This window comes from Saccostrea cucullata, unplaced genomic scaffold (genome assembly GCF_032062105.1).
Source record: "Saccostrea cucullata isolate Sc308-1 unplaced genomic scaffold, CSIRO_AGI_Scuc_v1 ctg125, whole genome shotgun sequence".
Lineage (NCBI taxonomy): Eukaryota > Metazoa > Mollusca > Bivalvia > Ostreida > Ostreidae > Saccostrea > Saccostrea cuccullata.
In genome coordinates, this window is record NW_026936290.1 from 266,196 (window position 1) to 282,204 (window position 16,009).

At 34.2% G+C, this 16,009-nt stretch overlaps 2 protein-coding genes across 2 annotated transcripts; one reads left to right on the plus strand and one right to left on the minus strand.

Annotated features, from left to right (window-relative positions):
* The first annotated feature begins 1,265 nt into the window (after window positions 1-1,265).
* On the plus strand, window positions 1,266-6,295 carry LOC134245299 (eukaryotic translation initiation factor 1A, X-chromosomal-like). The gene is made up of 6 exons (XM_062727609.1): window positions 1,266-1,404; window positions 2,220-2,303; window positions 4,526-4,629; window positions 5,073-5,205; window positions 5,590-5,678; window positions 5,900-6,295. The coding sequence occupies exons 1-6, from the start codon at window positions 1,389-1,391 to the stop codon at window positions 5,903-5,905; spliced, it is 432 nt and encodes a 143-aa protein (XP_062583593.1). The 5' UTR covers window positions 1,266-1,388; the 3' UTR covers window positions 5,906-6,295.
* Window positions 6,296-8,694: 2,399 nt separating this feature from the next.
* LOC134245273 (zinc finger C4H2 domain-containing protein-like) lies at window positions 8,695-14,862 on the minus strand. The gene is made up of 5 exons (XM_062727576.1): window positions 14,792-14,862; window positions 12,154-12,325; window positions 10,877-11,049; window positions 10,075-10,246; window positions 8,695-9,360 (listed from the first exon to the last, which is right to left on the minus strand). Exons 1-5 carry the CDS (start codon window positions 14,845-14,847, stop codon window positions 9,247-9,249), a joined length of 687 nt encoding a protein of 228 aa, XP_062583560.1. The 5' UTR covers window positions 14,848-14,862; the 3' UTR covers window positions 8,695-9,246.
* Window positions 14,863-16,009: the final 1,147 nt, after the last annotated feature.

Consider the following 16,009-nt stretch of genomic DNA (forward strand, 5'->3'; position numbering starts at 1 on the left):
GGTTTACAATTTCTTTATATTCTAGAAATTTATTATTTGCATCATTTGCAATGAAATTAGGCCAAAAAATATATACCAATCCAGGCATCCATTTTTTGTTTGTATCATCTGTCCTTAAAACCACCATAGGTTAGATGAGGTGCCACAGTGGAGTAAGCACCCCTCAGTAAAACAAGAAAAATACGAATACCAGTGTAATAAACCACTTGATCTTAACTTACATGTATTTATCATTCTGATTAAAATCAGATCCTCGATCCGCTCCTTTGTTTTTTTTTTATTGTCGCAACACGAGGTAGCGACAAAAAAAAAAAAAAAAACAACAAAAAAAAAAAAACAAACAAAGGAGCGGATCTAGGATCTGATTTTAATCAGATTGACTTATTTACATGATCTTCGTTGGGCTTTTATATTCAATAACTAGTAGTTTATGTCTCTTGAATTTTGAGAGGCAACGTTTTGATCACAGGAGCTTATATATAAAAGAATACAGGACCCCCCCCCCCCTTCGATATAGACCCCAGGCCTTTTTTCACATAAATTCCATGTATATATAGGTGACACATTTGCGATATAATCTATTCTATCAATTCAGAGGGTTTTTTTTTAATTACACCCCCACTTGAAAAGTGGGAGGGTATATATAGTAATCGGGATGTCCGTCTGTACGTCCGCACGTCCGTCTGTTACGCTTTGGGGTATCCTTCTTTTATCGCAACTCCTCTCATACCACTGAATGAAATTTAATGAGACTTTCACAGAATCTTTATATACCCCCGCTTGAAAAGCGAGGGAGGGTATATAGTCTAACGTGTAAGAAATTATATATGTACATACGTCCTGTGCAACATTCCGAATTCCTGCACTACCCAATGTCCTTTGCGCGAATAAATAAATAAATAAATAAAGTAAATAATAATAACGTAAAGCATGAAAGGCTCTCAGTTTGTAGATATTTTTCAAATAAACAAAAAATAACTCTGCAATGTTTTTCGACCAAAATTGATATATGGAATTTTTTTCGATGACGTCGTGTGACGTCACAGGTACAGGTTTCTTGATGTTTGAAGTGCTGATAAATATTTTTGCACAATGAAATTTAAAAAAAAAAATCCTGTCCCACCCGTGACAATTACGAAACGCAAGATACTCCACACACACACACAGAGAGAGAGAGAGAGAGAGAGAGAGAGAGAGAGAGAGAGATCATAAAAACGCTTAATCAATTTACAAAATGTAAGCGTCTTGATGAATCGGATCCACTCATTACTTCCGGTGTTATTGCACTTGTTTCCTCTCGTGGTTGAGAAACAGCTTTTATCTCTGAAAAACGTTTCCAGAGCAGATTGATTTAGTCAAAACTATCGAATCTTTTGAAAACAACAAATATGCCGAAGAATAAAGGTAAATATTTATCTGAGAACAGAATATATCGAAGTAGAATGTATGATTAATGTTAACATGTACATGTATTAGACATGGCATATGCGTAAATGCGTACCGACAATGGTGGACATTTTGTTGTTTTAATATTCTATTATTTTTCGTTAATCGGAGCAGTTATTTCAGGTAATCCGAGTTGTGTTCTTAATATTTTTCAAAAGAGTCAACAAAAAGTCAAAAGTAAAATCCTAGCCTTGGGTTGAAGAAAGGAAAGTGATTCGTCAGTAAATATGTAAAAAGTCGAATTATTGAAGCAGAATCCTAGTCTTCAGCTTTGATTTGAAGCCACAGGAATGCGACACAATTTTTCAAAGTCATTATGATTCATCACATCGCAAAAACTCAAGACTAGGGTTTGAATTATTTTGACCTTATAACAACTGAACTACTGAAATATTTCCCATGCAGATCCACATCTTCTACATTTTCATTGTTGTTGAAAGTTGTTGAGAATTTTAAGAAAATTTCAGTACCAACGGAAATTAATACGTCTAATCTAGAGGAGGGGGTGGGGACATCTGCTTCCATTAAAATTTCCAAATTTAAGATGAGTAACCCCATTCTTGCTCCATAACCATAAAATCCCTAAAATCAAAGAGATTCTGTGGTTTTCCCCCTTGTTTCTCAGCAAATCCTCTTCCCTAAATTATGAGAAGGACCTGTTAAATCTTACTTTTTGTGAGTCCTTTCACAGGGTTGAAGGACCAAAACTGATTTCAAAAATTGTTAGTATAGCATATTAGTGGTAATTGATAATAATTAAAGAAATATTACAGGAAAGGGAGGTAAAAACAGGAGGAGAGGGAAGAATGAGAACGAAAACGAAAAGAGAGAACTGGTCTTCAAAGAGGACGGACAGGGTGAGTTATCTGACCTTGATTGACTTATACAGGGCAAGGTAGAATGGGCAGGGAGTATTATCTGACAAATTGAGGAGTAAATTAGAATTGGCCGAAGGGAGGGGGTATCTTACTTGGGATTAAATTCAATCATCAATTATCTGTTGACTATGCTATGCTCCAATCACACCTTGGATGTGATAGGTGGAGGAATATGCATCAAGTCAATACATTTCTCAGCTGGAAACTGCCTTGTCACTCATTTTATATTTTACTCTGCATAAAGTTCTTCAAAAAGGTTTCTTAATTTGTCTAGTTCTTCATTGTAAATAAGTTTTGATTACAACTTTATGTTAGTAGGCTTTTAAAGCAAAAACAAGTGATGGCCATGCCAAAAAGTAAGTCACATTTGAATTGTATAGCATTTGAAAGACATTCAAATTACCGGTAGATCTCATGACTGAATCAGCAAGATGTAGAACATCTATGACATCTGAGGTTAGTGTGCAAGGTACTAGATACCCAAGCAGCTTCAAGTGGAGTTAATTAGAATGGGCAGGGTGAATTATCTAACACACCTCTTAGTAAATTGGAATGGGCAGGGTGAATTATCTGACAAACTTCTTAGTTAATTAGTAGGGCTGGGACGATATATCGAGATATTGATATATCGTGATATATGTGAGGACGATACACATATCGATACATGTGAAAAAATATCGAAATATCGCCAAAAAAATTGGGACTTCTGTGTTTGACACTTTGTTTATTTAACATTTGGCTTTTAATATATAAAATAAATAAGTTAAATATAAATATAGATATAAAATAAATAATAATTAACACCAAATGATAAAAAATTTTTGTTTTATGAGACAAAAAAAAACTATTTTGAATAAATTATTTCATTTGCAAAGAAATAATTTGTTTTTTTCAATGCAAAAGAGGATTTTATTTTTCAATTAAACATATCGTGACAAAAATGCATATCGTGGAATCGTGTTTTGACTCAAAGAGGTTGTGATACATAAGATATACGGAAAAAGGTGAATTGATTTGTTGTCTGTACATTGGGGTATAGTAGCATGTGATTTTTAGCTCAAATAAATCAGAATGGGAAGGGTAACAGTGCTCCAAGTTGCGACTAAAATGGTCGCATTTGCGACCCAAAAATTGATTTTGCGACTTAAAATGAAAACACACTCGCATTTTCGCAAACTTGGTAGAAAATTTGGGTGAAAACGTCCATTTTTTTTAAAGATCGGGATCGAGATTTTATTTGTAAAGATTCTCTATCAAGAAAATGTTTGAAGACATATACTTAAATGCACTTTACAAAGCGTCACATGGACTTAGATCACGTAATGTTATGGCAGCATGCTATACAAAGTTTGACAGAACCAGAGACGTGTATAAATAATGTTCCTGATAGAGTGGCATCCAAACTTCGTAAACTTTCTAAGATCCGACCTTGTTATTGAAGCATTTGGTCAATTGCTTGCATATCACAATGAATCATGCTAATAAAGAGTGTTTTGGCAGTATTTATAATGACTGTGTAATGGGTTAGGTACGTAGTAGTAAGTTAACATGACAAACAGCAGGTAAAGTCCTGTCTCCACAGCTATCAAGCTTGTATTTTCATTTGATAAAATTTCATTTCTGTACTCAGATTACTTGTGTTCTTCTGTACAACCATAAGGGTACATGTATTCAATAAAAATATTTCATTCAACCTAGCAAATTTTTATAGTTACAGTAATAAGTAATCTTTGATATAATAAAGACATAACATATCCTTATTTAAATTATCAAGTTTTATTCACAAAATGTTTTTTTTATGGCGAGTGAAATATTTGATTATGGCGACCAGAAATTCTGATATGACGACCAAAAAAAAATTTAGGTCGCCATTTTGCGACCTAAGAGCAAGTGTGACTTGGAGCACTGGGTAAGTTATCTGACCGGTTAGATAATTAAAAGATGTAGATCTGTCAAACATTGGGAGCAAAGTCATGTGTTTGACACCAACTACATTGAACTAGAAGTAATTAGCTTTTCATTTAAAAATCATATTAATACTAAAGATTTTGTGATTAAAACTCCTGAGATTCCTGATATTGCAATTTATGTTTTTTGAACAATTCAACCAGTATTAAAGTTGGAAATTATTTCAAACAGGATTGAAGAATTTGGCTATTTTTTTCATAATGGATTGTTCTGATTATTTATTTTTCTTTTAGAATATGCACAAGTGACAAAAATGTTGGGCAATGGTCGACTGGAAGCCCAGTGTTTTGACGGTGTAAAGAGGTTGTGTCACATAAGAGGGAAGTTACGGAAAAAGGTGAATTGATTTGTTGTCTGTACATTGGGGTATAGTAGCATGTGATTTTTTGTAATTTCCAGTTTATTTTGAGATTTTTGAGGGTTTTGATTTAAACACAACTCTCTTGAAAATTGTACAGTAGACATCGCTTTAAAAATTATTATCTGATGACAATTTAATTTGGGATAAAAAAAATTTTGGAGACTCCAGAAAAAAAAATTAAATTTGGTGTACTCTAAACATGCTAAAGATGAAAAGCAGTGATAGGTATTAAATTGTAACAAATCACAAAGGTTTCACAACAGTAAATCTTCATGCTTAGAAAATAATCAATGGATGTAATGCTAAGAATGTAAACTGGGAATACTTGGGTTCAGTTTGTTAACTGACTATTAAGTATGCTCTCTTTTTCACATATATAACTAGAACAGCATTAATTATATAAATATATTATTACATAGGTTTGGATAAATGGTGGTGACATTATTCTACTGGGTCTCCGAGAATTTCAGGACACAAAGGCTGATGTTATTCTGAAATATACCGCAGACGAAGCCAGGAATCTGAAAGCCTACGGAGAACTGCCGGAATCAAGTTTGTCTAATATTATACACTTCAATCTTTACAATTTTGGTCTGAGCAGGCATTTTAATTCCAAGTCAGAGTTTTTTTTTTAGATACCAGTTAAAAAAACCATAAACAATCCTGTTCTTAAAACTTCTTTAAGTTCTTTTTCAATTTGACCATGTACCATTTAATAAAAATCAAAAAATTGCACACATCATTTTATATGAGTGAAAAATTCTTGAATTGGACATTAAAAAAATATACAATCAATCAAATTGTAAGAAAAACCATGAAACTCTAAATAAGTTAAATGTCTAGAAGAAATGACATGATCCTTTGATAATATGTCTGTGTTTACAGAGGAAATGACATTGATCCTTTGTTAATTAATATGTTGTCCTGTGTTTACAGCCCGTATTAATGAGAATGTTAATGATGAAGAAGCCGAGGACAACATCGAGTTTGGAGATTTTGATGGAGACGATGATGAGATTGATGATGTAAGTATAATGTAGGGCTTAACACAGATTTTATAGAGGTGATTTGGTTTTTAATTGTTGGTAATTCTTTTCAAAATAAAAAAGGAAATGTTTTATGGACGATTTTCACAAAATATTGAAAAAAAAATTCTTGATCTGTTCACTCCCTTGAAAGTTGATTTCCAATATAAGAAAATCAGCGTCATGTATATTTCTTTCAATATTTTTATTTTACTTTACAGTTATAAAGAAGATTTTTTGGAAGCTTTTTAGTTTAATACGGAACATTGGGACACCTGAACTGTGTCGGGGACTTCCTGACCTAGCAAGCTGTTCTACTTCATCAAATTTGTCTGTTGTTTTCAAATGTTTGGACATTGAAGTGCTTGTAAATTATTAAATTCTTAAATGGACTCAAAACTTGACGTTTTGAAGTAAACACTACCCTGTAGATACTGAGAAGAGTTTGTAGTATGAGCCTGTATATATTCTTTGACATTCAGTTGTTTGCAGGATATGTACATGTATGATACTTTGACTGTGTATATTGTAATGTTGAACAATGGAAAAAATCATCAGTATGTTACAGGTTACCAACATTTACATTTACTTGTGTAAGAAAATTTTTACTTCATCTAGGATACATTCTCACCCTTACATGTTTGCCTATTGTCACATTGTGTTGTATGTCAATATGTTTAAAAATAATGGCTTTGTGCATAAAATTTACATTTACTATATATTTTCTTCAACTATATTCAACTATGGATTTCTCCAATTTGAATTTTCTACTAAAATAACTGAATAGGTTGTTATTGTTTAATAATTTAATATTTAAAAATTTGTAATATGTAATTTTTGGCATTCAAATATAGAATGAAAATCAGCTAGTTTGAGATTACGAGCTGTCTGTATGTTTAATTTTTTTTCTTTAAGTGTTTTGAAATATCTGGGTGTATAGATATATTTAAACATTATAATTTCTCTGCTGGAAAAGAGGGTGGGGGTATCAGGGAGTCGCATAGTAATTTTTTTGTAAACATTAGTTTTGTTCTGTCTATATATCAATTTAATCCATAAAGCTAAAATGTATCTTTTCCTTTCTGACAGCAGTATCTGCAATAAATATGTAATAAATGATTCATTGAATTATACATGTAATAGAGGATTTTCAAATCAGTATTTTACAGATAAAAAATTATCTTCGATACACATATTTGTTCAAAGTGAAATAAGAGATATCTGTATGTAATATTCTATATTGGGAAACTTTATTCATCCATACTTCTAATTCTTTAAATGATTACTGATTAAAATGGAATAAAAATCATTCTCTGATGTGTGGATTTATTTGTTTTTTATAATTTTCCCCTTAATAAGCATTGTGCACAATTTCATGTACTGCTTCAAAAAATTTTTTTAGATGTTGCAGTCAATTTTTATTTGATAGTAAAACTGATAAGATCGCAGTTGGCAGAAACAATTCATCAATCCCTTGATGCATGATGCAGAGGAAGGAGTTGATCCTTATGTTGCAGGCTCTAAGTCCACTGCTGGTCATGGTAACGGCATCTTTGGATAAGGTCCTATAAATACAAGGTTTTCGTGTTGCAGTAGGTAAAGCTTACACAAAAAAAGATCCCTCGCTGTGCCGTAAATGCCAAGTACACGTCTAAATTTTCAGCCCTCCACTGACAGGTGTTGACATCTCAGTTTGAACAAAAAATTCTTGAAGGGATTTTAAAAGAAAACAATTGGCCCGGACACTGTTGTGTAAAAGAGATAACAGTGTGGTCTCTCAGTTTGCCCTATTTTTAATTTTACCCTTTTGCAATGATGGCAAAAGGGACAGCATACAAATGTAGAAATTGCAATAATTGAAATTGCGATGTCATAGTCATTTGTACAAGGTCACAGGATATTGAAGTGATTAACAATTCTGGACTGGCTTTTAACTGTAATGCTTGTATTGTACATGACTGATCTATCTGCATGCTGAAAGTATTATCCATCGTTATAGCCACAGGATCAGTCATTTTCAGTTGAAAGACATAAGAAACTTGAAAACCCAATCATAAATATTGCCCATTTGCAATATAATGCACAGCTTACGAGCACTAGTAAGATCTGAGGCCTGTTCATTGTTCAACAAAGTGAGTGCTCACGAACATTTCTGCTGGAGGTATAAGGAATTTAGGTATGTGTTGGCAAACACTCGCTCTGTTGAACAGAGTGCTGTGCTTAGGCAATGAATTATTATTTTTTAAAAGAAATCTCATAACTGCAGTGGGCAATGTGCATTGTAGTTTTGACATTATATCTTTAAAATAATTAATGATTCATTGATTATATTTACATTTTTCACTCCTTGCAATGACTGCAAATGCTATCTATATTTCAAAATCCCTGCATTATCCTTTGGATAGATTACATGCAGTTAATGAAAGAGCTAAATTAAATGCAATCTGCTTCTGTCCAGTGTTCAATGTGAACCAGATTTTGATTTTCACATACCAGTATAACATTGCAATTCAATGTTTGCGAAGTCAAAATAAAATGAATCCTCTAACCTTTTGACCCCATCTGTGTTTTTGTGTTTTGAATGCCATAGATTTCCACACACTTTACATGCAAAATACAAGTGAAATGTAAATATTTTAATTTGAATATTACTTGCTTTATGATCAGTAGATCGCGGATTCAAACCCCAGCCGCTACTGACCAAAGTCAACAAAAATAGATTATTAACTATTCATTCGCCAAGCACTTGGCACAGAGAGGTGAAAGTTCTTAGCTTTTTGCATGAGATGTTAAAAACTAATTCCACGTGTCACAACAGGTGTTGCCATGTTAAAGATCCCTCCCTGAGTGCTGTATGAAGGTCTAAATTTGAACCCCTCACTGGTACATGTACTCTATATGAGTGAAAAATTCCTGAGTGGGACATAAAGCAACTTTCAATCAATTTGATTTTGTCTCATTGATATGAATTTATACAAATATGAGGGACAGTTTTACATATTTGTAGAAAAAGGATTTATCTTAAAAAAGTACATCTACAAGACAAATACTGCATGATAACTAACAAAGAAAAATTATAACAAATAAAATATATCTATGATGCCTGCATAAGCTTTTGAGAACATGATACTTTAAAACATTCTAAAAATAGAATATTGCTTTTTTGAAATGATAATGCTGAATTGTTTGGTAACAGTTTTGTAATTCACAACCTTACATACATGTACAATGTACATTTATTCATATATCATGTACTAACAACAGTGTGAAAGCTTGCAAAATCTAAAACTTAATATGAGCCCATCTACATGACAATTGAACACATTAAACATTGATTTCTTGGACTTTCTTGGACAAATCTGTATTCTGCTTATTTAAATGTTGAATATATAGGCATGGACTATTTCAACTTTCTATGTGAAGCCTAATGCCTCATCTACCCACATAATGACATAAACTATCGGTAGTCCGCTATGGCATGGAAATCAGCAGAGTTTGTGATGTTTATAAATCCTTCACAGAACTCTGGTCATGTTCAGGTATATTGCTTCTTATTGCATTGCATTCCTTACTCGTCCAGTTTCCTCTTTGGTTTTTTAGGGTTTCGGGAACGACTCTTTGCCTTACACAGTGGACATATTGGCGCGTTTCTGTGAATTTGTTGGTGACAAGAAAGGCAGGCCTGTAAAATAATCAGGATTCAAATTAAATGTTAATAGAAAAACAGTGTTTTATGTCTTCCTTTACTGCAAATTGAAAATTTAAGTTATTTAATTAGGTTGAAACACATGTATTATTAACAGAAACTAAGCTGCACAATACTTGTATTTAGATTTCCTGATAAATTAAAATAAAGATCATGTTTTCATGTCTGTCAATGAAAACTTTTTCTTTTCTTCAGTGAAACAGAATCCATCTGTATTTGAAAGTGGGTTATCTCCATTCCCTTAGGAGTGATTAACTTCAATTTACTTGAATGAGTTACTCTTAATGACTTCAGAATGAGTTACCCTCAATGACTTCAGAATGAGTTACCCTAACCTTCATTGACTTAAGAATGAGTTACTTTCATCTTAAGAATGAGCTACCCTCAGTGACTTCAGAATGAGTTACCTTCATTGACTTAAGAATGAGTTACCTTCATTAAGAATGATTTACCTTCATTGCGTTGAGAATGAGTTACCCTCAATGACTTCAGAATGAGTTACCATCTTTGACTTATGAGTTACCTTAATTGACTTCAGAATGAGTTACCTTCATTAAGAATGAGTTACCTTCATTGACTTAAATTAGTTACCTTCAATGTCTAAGAATGAGTTACCTTCATTGACTTAAGAATGAGTTACCTTCTTTGACTTAAGAATGATTTACTTACATTAATTCTAGAATGACTTACCTTCATTGGGGGTGGCTGTTGACGGAATGTTTGCTGCCTAGGCTCTGGGGGTTTCTGGGTCCTGGGGACCTGAATCTGAGTGGGCGTGGCTGCTGGAACAGACATGGTCTGGGGGACGGGGGGCTCAGGAGGGGGCTCACTTGTCCACTCTGTGTTTTGCTTCTCAAAGAAACTGAAAATAAAACATGTAAGATATTGACAGTCTCTTACTCTAAGGTGAGTTTAATGGATTAGTGTACTTCCGATGTCTCTGACAATTTTTTAATAGGAGGGGTGGGGGTGTATCATTGGTGTACGTCCTATGTCTACAACAGTGTCTTGCTAGAGGTGAGTTCTATTCTTACTCAGGAGTGAGTTTTATTTTTACTCAAGGGTGAGTTCTATTCTTTCTTGTGGTTGAATTTTTTCTTACTCCAGAGTAAGTTTTATTCTTACTTGGGAGTGATTTTTTTTCTTACTTAGGAGGGAGTTTTATTCTTACCTGGGGGATGAGTTCTATTCTTACTTGGGAGTGAGTTCTTTTCTTACTTGGGGGGTGGGGTTGGGGGATCTATTCTAAATCGGGGGGAAGGGGGGTTGAGTTCTATTCTTACTGTGGGATGAGTTGTATTCTTACTCAGATGTGAGTTTTATTCTTACTCGGGAGTGAGTTTCTTTTTTCTTACTCGGGGTCGAGTTTTATTCTTACTCAGGTTTGAGTTCTATTATTACTGTGGGGTGAGTTTTATTCTTACTTGGGGGTGAGTTCTATTCTTTCTCAGGGTGAATTTTATTCTTACTCAGGGTCGAGTTTTATTCTTACTCGGGGGTGAGTTTTTCCTCCTCCTCCTGGAGATCGGGGAGTTTCTCCAGCCCTATGACGCCCCTCAGCTGATCCACCTCGTCTTTCAGGGGACGGAACTCTTCATATAACTTTTTGGCTGACTCCAGCGATCTGTTTCTTTCCTCCTCTGCCTGCTTGATTGTAGTTTCCATCTATAAAATAACACAAAATATACTGAATTAAATATTTGTTTGCTTTCATAATGGTAAAATAAAATTTGTATGCTTGCAAAATCTTTATTTTTTCTTCCAGAACTGTATTCACAAACTGAAGAGGGCTTATGTAGGCTATACCTGCTGCCCAATCCATTTATGTATTTATTACATAATAATCAAATATGTTCAAATCAAAACAAACTGAAAAGGATTAGAAAAATCTTAAGAAATATCCAAAGAGATTCAAGCTTGTATTAATTACTTGTTTTCATAATATAGTTCAAAACTCACAAGGACATATCCCTGGTAATTAAAATAACCATCTATTAACTTGGAGGTCAATATTAACCCCTTACATGGCATATACGCATTTCTACGCCTCTGACTTGAAGAACAAGTAAAGTGTGAAAAAACATTCATAACGTTGTTAATAATAGACATATCAGAGTAAATCTTGCACCGTTGGAAAGAGAAAATAAATACGCAAAAATAATATACAGAAAATATCTTAATTGGCTGTACCAGTTTTTTGCCAGTTTGAGTAAAACTTTGATCACTATTTGAGCATTTTTGCCATTCTCGAAATCAATGTGGGGGTAACACATTATATGTAAAAATGCTAAATTCTGGTACATGTTTACATCCCAATCCTACCCATCCCCCCCCCCCCAAAAAAAAAATACTTAAAATTGGTTTGTAAAAAATGTACAACATGTTCATAATTTTCAATGTCCACAACAATACAATATTTTTTTTTATATATTTAACTATGCAAAAAACAAGAATGAAAATCATTGTTTAATAAATGGAAATTCTAGCATGATTATGGTGTATTTCGTTGCCATGGCAACAGAAATGAAATTTTTATAATGATTTTCAGAAACAACACAATACCTGGTTTCAGAATATATATACATTGGTATATACAAAAATTACCAGAAATACCCCCAAAAATGCATTGAAATCTTAATATAAAGTCTAAAAATGCTTAAAATCTTTGCCATGGAAGGGGTTAAAGACCATCTGTATATACAATGTACAAGTATATACACCATATACCAGTAGAGTCCAGTTTGACGTTGAGGAATCAGGTATACTAACCAAATTAATATCAGCATGAATGAGTCGTAGCTCCTCAACATGCGCCATTTTTTCTTGAAGAAGCAACTCCATTTCTTGTTTGTATTCTTCTAGTCTTTTTTCTTCATTCTCTGTGTTTTCAAATTCTTGGCGAAGCTTGCCTCGAACTTTTTCCAAGTGCAATGTCTTTGATCTGAATTGATAAATGTGCATGTAAATTGTCTAATGAAACAAAATTAATGTGTTCAACAAAGCAAGTAAGTAAATTCTAAACTGCTAGAATAAGGTAAAATTATTCTGTGGGCTGGACCTGACAATGTCTCTTAACCTCTACAATGGAAAGTGTATTTTAGAATCCATCACTTAATTTGGTATATGACAGCATTAGCACACATACAGTACATGTACATGTAACACTCTAGCATGTCTAGGAGAAACAATGATATAACTCAAAAATCTCCCTCTCTTTTTTCAAAGAAAGAGAGCCCAATGAATTATTCTTAATGTTCTAAAAGTAAGTGAGACGAGCACTGCAAGGACTCAGGTCAATGTTTGGGTGCTGAGAAAATCTGGATTACTATACTTTATCTAATAGCAGCGCAGCTCTTAAAACAAGAGGACCATAGACAACATTGCTCACCTGAGAAGCTTTGACCATGCTGTTCTTTACCAGATTTGCCCCTTGTAATACCTATTGTGACCCAACCCTACCCCATGGGTCATAATTTGGACAATTTAGAATCTATACTACCTCAGGATGCTTCCACATAAGTTTCATCTTTTCTGGCCCAGAGGTTCTTTAGAAGAAGATTTTTCCTATATATTCCTATGTAAAACTTTGATTCCCTATTGTGGCCCACCCTATCCCCAGGGGTCATAATTTGAATATTTTAAAATCTACACTACCCCAGGATGCTTCCACATTAAGTTTCAGCTTTTCTGGCCCAGTGGATCTTGAGAAGAAGATTTTCTAATGACCCCACCCTATTTTTGTATTTTCTTGATTATATCCCCTTGTGAGGGGACTTGGCCCTTCATTTTTATAATTTAAATTCCCCTCCACCCAAGGATACTTTGTACCAAGATTGGTCAAAATCGGCCCTGTAATTCTTGAGAAGAAGACAAAAATGTGAAAAGTTTACAGACTGACTGACAGACGGACGGATGACAGACAAAATGTGATCAGAAAAGCTCACTTAAGCCTTCGGCTCAGGTGAGCTAACATTGACACATGGGCAGAGAGAACATTTGTTTTCTGCACATTGATCCAAACAATTTTTTTCTGCATTTACCTGTGGTTCCATAATCCTTAGGGAATGCATGTAGTCGCAAACTAGTCACGGTAGCAAGCCGTTACAAGAAAAAGTAAACTTGCCTTGATTTCAATGGGTATATAGCAGATAAATAGTAGATTAAATGTTTTTAATTTTCAATTTGCACTGCTTAGAATACAACATACACATCATTGACTTCAAGTGACATCAGATTCTAGATGCACCAAATGTCATGTGAGTGCAATTTGACGAGCGTGATCTAAATTTAAACTGAATAAGTATCTGCACATGCAATAACGGCCATACTGTCAACATGTTAAAATGCTACTCCTACAAGTAAGAGCCTCGGTTAACGTCCCTACGCTCCTTATATACCTCGGACTCTTACATCCGAAGGACGAGCTCGTTCCGCCTGAGATTTTGGGCGGAACGTATTATGCGTGAAATAAACTGTTAACAAGTAATTTTCAGGTACCTACGTGTTAGCATGGGGTATGAAAGTCGCAAGAAATAATAAAATCCATTTTATTCATTGTGCATTATTGTTAATTAATGGAAATTGTCAATATTCCAATTTGTCACCAGAAGTACTTTCGATTTGACTTAATTCACATTAATTTTGAGGATTGCTCGTCAGAAAACGAAATTTTCGTTGCATTACACTAGTTTCGTTTCGTCAGATTTTCTGTATTCCATTTCCGAATTTTGAACAGACGACTCGTTTCAATTTCTGCTTCGATTTGAAAAATAATGGATTTATTGCTAATACGAGAGGTTAACAGTGTTTTATGCGTAAGTTTTATCGTAAATATTGAGTATTTTATTATTTCGTACCATTCGTAAATATACAAAGACTTATTTCTTAATAAAACATTTTTTTCCACTTGGGGTTTCAGCGGCGAGAATTTTTACAATGGATGCTAGAGGTTACGCGGCGCCAAGTCAAAAGTATCTCGCCGTGAACCTCTAGCATGCTGGAGTAGTTAAAATGCTATCTTGAACTGGGGGGTGGGGTCTAAAATTGAGTTAAAGTCACCTTGCATTGTTAGCTGCTTGTGGAAAGAAAAAAAGTTTGGTGTGCCCTGTCTACAAAACAAATTAATATGTTTGTGCTCAACATATTAACTTTGTCTGGTACGTGTGTTGAACTTAACCATGTTAAACTTTTCATCTACATAAATCTTTTAATGAACAATTACTAAAAGAACAGATAAGTGCAAAGAGAAATGTAGTCTTTAGCTATTTGTATCAACAATTTGAACAAAACAAAACACTCCAAGTCTAAACCTGTTTTATTTACGCTTCAACGATTAAAACAGGTAGCTTAAATGGTACACATGCATGCTACAAGAATATTTCCTAAAACTTTTAAATGTCATGCTCACCTAATGTCTTTGACATGTTCAAGTCTGTTAATTAATTCTGTCTCCCTTGCATTCATTGTTTCTAAAAATTTAGTCATCAATGTCAATACGTCTCTTATGATGTCCTATATCATTTTCTTAATTACAAACTCACAAATGACCAAAACTTTTGATCGATTAACTTGTACTTCAAATAATTCTAATCGATTATATTTTTTAGTAGGTTGTACGTCATTTCTTCGCTGCCATTCACACCTTCTTCACTCCCATCTCGCTCCCATTTACACCTTCTACACTGCCAGCAAAAAAACCCAAAGAAACAGTATGTCTCAATCACTCCTGTTGAATATTATATGTTATAGAGCCTACCTGTAATTGTGATGTAAATTTCACAAGACACAAGCGAGATTCGAAATGGGTGAGGGATTGGAAGGTCTTTTTTTCCCAACAAATCTAGAAAAAAAAGTGTTTATAAAACACTGATGCCCCTGTATTACAGCTTATAACGATGGTTGAAGTTTATCAAATGCAAGTCAAACTCTAAACAAGGTCAAGGTCAAAATTTATGGTATCCAAAGTAGGAGAATGAGGAAGGTCTAGTCACAAGGAATATACCTGTGAGATCTGAAAGTCGATCCTAAAATTAATTGTTCAAATGTTATGTGCGAGACTAAAGATTTTTAAAAAGTAGGTCACACTCTAAGATCAAGGTCATAAGATAAAAAATATTTTTACCCATTGAAAGATCCTGTCAAAATGAACGATGTATATACATGTGGCAGTCAGCCGGATTCGATTGACGATGGCGGGATATCTCGGTAGAACACCTGACTGGAGATTCAGAGGGCCATGCATGGTTCGAATCCTGATCTGATCCACTAAATATTTCTCCTCTCCTGTTACATTTGGTGCCGTGTCATGCGCAGCCCTGGAATGTACAGGTGAGAGACCTGCCAGGGATGAGCCTGGGTTAGGGTCTTTGACGGGTCAAAGATCTTTAAGAAGGAAGGAATGTGGCAGTCAGCCAGATTTGATTATACTGGTGGCCAGATAGCTTAATCGGTAGAGCACCTGACCTGAGATTCACAGGGCCTGGGTTCGAATCCCTACATGTATCTGGCTTGCTGCATTTTTCTCCTCTCCAGTTAAATATACTGTACATGTGAAGTATGAAAGCCCTAGCACCAACTGTTTGTGGGTCAATCTCCAAGGTCAAGGTCAGAAGGTCAAATTTGTTGT

What these genes read in the sequence shown, in the direction of transcription:
- LOC134245273 (XM_062727576.1), bottom strand. Translation starts at nt 14,847, where the DNA reads ATGAATGCAAGGGAGACAGAATTAATTAACAGACTTGAACATGTCAAA. An exon ending in TTCATGCTGATATTAATTTG is followed by an intron (nt 11,050 to 12,153) that starts GTTAGTATACCT and finishes GTTATTTTATAG; the next exon opens with ATGGAAACTACAATCAAGCA. An exon ending in GAGGAAAAACTCACCCCCGA is followed by an intron (nt 10,247 to 10,876) that starts GTAAGAATAAAA and finishes TTTTATTTTCAG; the next exon opens with TTTCTTTGAGAAGCAAAACA.
- LOC134245299 (XM_062727609.1), top strand. An exon ending in CTTCAAAGAGGACGGACAGG is followed by an intron (nt 2,304 to 4,525) that starts GTGAGTTATCTG and finishes TTTTTCTTTTAG; the next exon opens with AATATGCACAAGTGACAAAA. An exon ending in GAGGGAAGTTACGGAAAAAG is followed by an intron (nt 4,630 to 5,072) that starts GTGAATTGATTT and finishes ATTATTACATAG; the next exon opens with GTTTGGATAAATGGTGGTGA.